This window comes from Lithobates pipiens, unplaced genomic scaffold, assembly GCF_037356315.1.
Source record: "Lithobates pipiens isolate NorthernLeopardFrog02 unplaced genomic scaffold, aLitPip1_a1.2 Scaffold_23, whole genome shotgun sequence".
Lineage (NCBI taxonomy): Eukaryota > Metazoa > Chordata > Amphibia > Anura > Ranidae > Lithobates > Lithobates pipiens.
The window spans coordinates 116,799,118-116,801,921 of NW_027507785.1; the positions used below are offsets into that span (position 1 = coordinate 116,799,118).

A 2,804-nucleotide genomic window follows, 5' to 3' on the forward strand; every position below is an offset into this window, starting at 1 on the left:
GTAGTGTGGGTGTGGGGGGGTAGTGTGTGTGTGTGTGGGGTAGTGTGGGTGTGTGGGGGGGTAGTGTGTGTGTGTGTGTGTGGGTGCGTGGGGGGGTAGCGTGTGTATGGGGGGGTAGCATGTGTGGTAGTGTGTGTGTGTGTGGGTGTAGTGTGTGTCTTGCCTACATTGTCACAATATAAATAGTGTGCATTTGGTCTGACATTATTTTTTTTATTTTATTATTTTTTGTTTTTTTTTTGTTTTTCAGAAATCAAAATGCAAAAGTATAACCCAGACCCCTTTAAGGAGGAGGCCTTCCTCTCCACATTTATTGATCTAATAGAATCACACAGGAGCCTTTGGGATTCCAAACACCCACAATATTCCAGCCGTCCTGGCCGGAGGAAGACACTGGAGACAGTTTTGACGTTTGTGAAAACCCGACTCCCCCAGGCAGACACTGACTTTGTGAACTCCAAAATTCAGAACCTGCGTAGCGTGTATAGGCGGGAGCGCAAAAAGATCCTAGACTCCCAAACATCAGGATCAGCAGCAGGTCAGGTCTATGTACCTAGGCTGTGGTATTATGACAGGCTGCGTTTTCTGGATGACACGTCAGAAGCCAGGCAGTCACTTTCCACTCTTCCGTCTACCCTTCCCTCCACCCTTACCTCCACCTCAGGTGAGCCATCCCTGGAAGATCCAGACCCTTCCTTGCTGGACGAAGTTGATGCGCCCAGCTGGAGCCAGGTATATTTTAGTTTCTAAAGTTAGGATTGCTCAAATATTAATGATGTAAAGTTCAATGTTTGAATTGCTTCCAAATCTAGGATTTCATCACAAATTAAATTAGATAGAAGGATACAGTAGTTTCCACAAATGTGGCTCAAATCTTGGTGAACTGATGGAAAAATGATGGTGTCAAAATGATAGCCTTTTGTATTTCAAGACAAATGTATTTGCAAGTGAGAACTGTAAAATTGTTAGTGATTGATGATTTCAAAATATAGACAGATTTTATTTATTGATTTCTTTGTTTTTTTACACAGGATGAGCTCACCCAGGAGGAGGCCGGGACCAGTGGTATGGAGGAGGAGGCCGTGACCAGCCACACACAGGAGCTAGCTGGGCCCAGCAGGAGTCGGACCGAAAGCCAGGTCCCTCCCCTCCGCCTAGCCAGCAAAAGGCCCAGGAGGATGGGCCGTACAGAGGAGGAGTCCTTGGCACTTATACGCCAAGCCACCCAAGTGCTGAGCAAACCCCCCAATCCTGAGGAGGCCTACGGTACTTATTTAGCAAGCAGGTTGTTAGAAATGGAGAAGGCACAGCGCAACTTGTGCAAAGCAATTTTTTTTGATGCCATTCAACGGGGTCTGAAGGGTGAGCTAACACCGACCACCAAACTGTATAACACAGACCCTACTGCTCCTCCTCCTCCTCCTCCTCCTCCTACCACAAGTCCACCACCAGAGGCACAGCCTCCAGCGAAGCGTGGAGGGAAGGCTAGACGGAAGAGTCAGAAGTGACTGCCTGGCTTCAGTCTGCTCTGAAAGAAGACGCAGGCTGTTGTAGTACCACAGTCTGGGGACATAGATCTCATCTGCTGCTGTTCCTGGTCTTTGGGATTCTAGGACCTGGTTGTGCTCCCTATTTACATGTTACACAGGTTCTGAATTTTGGTGGCCACTCACTTGATGTGTGCCTGGGGGACAAAAGGCTTCACAAACGTCAAAATTGTCTCCAGTGTTGCCTCCCTCTTGATTTAGTTTTGTTCTGACGAAAAATAAATATTTATTATTTCCAAAAATATTGTATGTTTTTTTTTGTTATTTTGGCTTAAAAAACAGAGTTTATTTGTGAGTAGGCAGGTACATGTCAAAAGACTCTGGGGGTTATTTACAAAACACATGTTCATGTTAATATAAATATGCTAACTTCAAGTGCAATTTTTAAAGCACTGCAAGTGCACTTGGAAGTGCAGTCGCTGTAAATTTGAGGCTTAACGTTTGAAATGAGGGGAAGCTCTGCTGATTTTGAACATGCAATCATGTGTAAGCTAAAATGCTGGTTTGGGTATCTATCTATCTATCTATCTATCTCTACTTACATAGTCCTGCTTGGCCAAAAAAAATGCAAGTCCATCTTGTTTCAACCCCCCCCCCCCCCACAAAAAAAAAATAAAAATAAAAAAATAATAATTTTTAACTGACAATAGTAGTTCCAAAAATATATAGTAATAGATAAATTCTATAATTTTTTTAATATCTCTATATATATATATATATATATATATATATATATATATATATATATATATATATATATATATATATATTTGGATTTTTTTTTTTTTTTTTTTTTTTTTTTTATATTTTTCTAAAATTGGAAGATTAATCATAGGATGAGGATGAATAAAAACATTTGGTATAACTCTGTGTGAATATAAGCAGCAAAGCTACTTCACTTTTCTTGCATTATGAAGAAGAAAAGAATGGGCTATATTAAAAAACCACAAAATTAGCAGCATGACGAATATGCTAGCTCCAATACGAACACTAGTTTTACAAGACCGAGCGCTTCCGCCCTGTCCGCCCTGTAAATCCTTTCTGGGCATGCGTCATACTTAGTCCGTCCAACTTGCCTACTCACGAGCGGACTGTCCGCTGAAACCAGTTTGGACGGACAAAATTACGGAAATTCCGAAAGACTTAGTCCGTCAGACTGTCCGCTGAAAAAGTCCGCTGAAGCCCACACACAAGCGGATTGTCCGCTGAAACACGGTTCAGCGGACTAAGTTGGGCAGACAATCCGCCCGTGTGTAC

The 2,804-nt window shown here is 42.5% G+C and overlaps 1 protein-coding gene across 1 annotated transcript; it reads left to right on the forward strand.

Moving 5' to 3' along the window:
- Nucleotides 1-253: 253 nt before the first annotated feature.
- LOC143926984 (uncharacterized) lies at nucleotides 254-1,789 on the forward strand. The gene is made up of 2 exons (XM_077450996.1): nucleotides 254-732; nucleotides 1,032-1,789. Exons 1-2 carry the CDS (start codon nucleotides 259-261, stop codon nucleotides 1,506-1,508), a joined length of 951 nt encoding a protein of 316 aa, XP_077307122.1. The 5' UTR covers nucleotides 254-258; the 3' UTR covers nucleotides 1,509-1,789.
- Nucleotides 1,790-2,804: the final 1,015 nt, after the last annotated feature.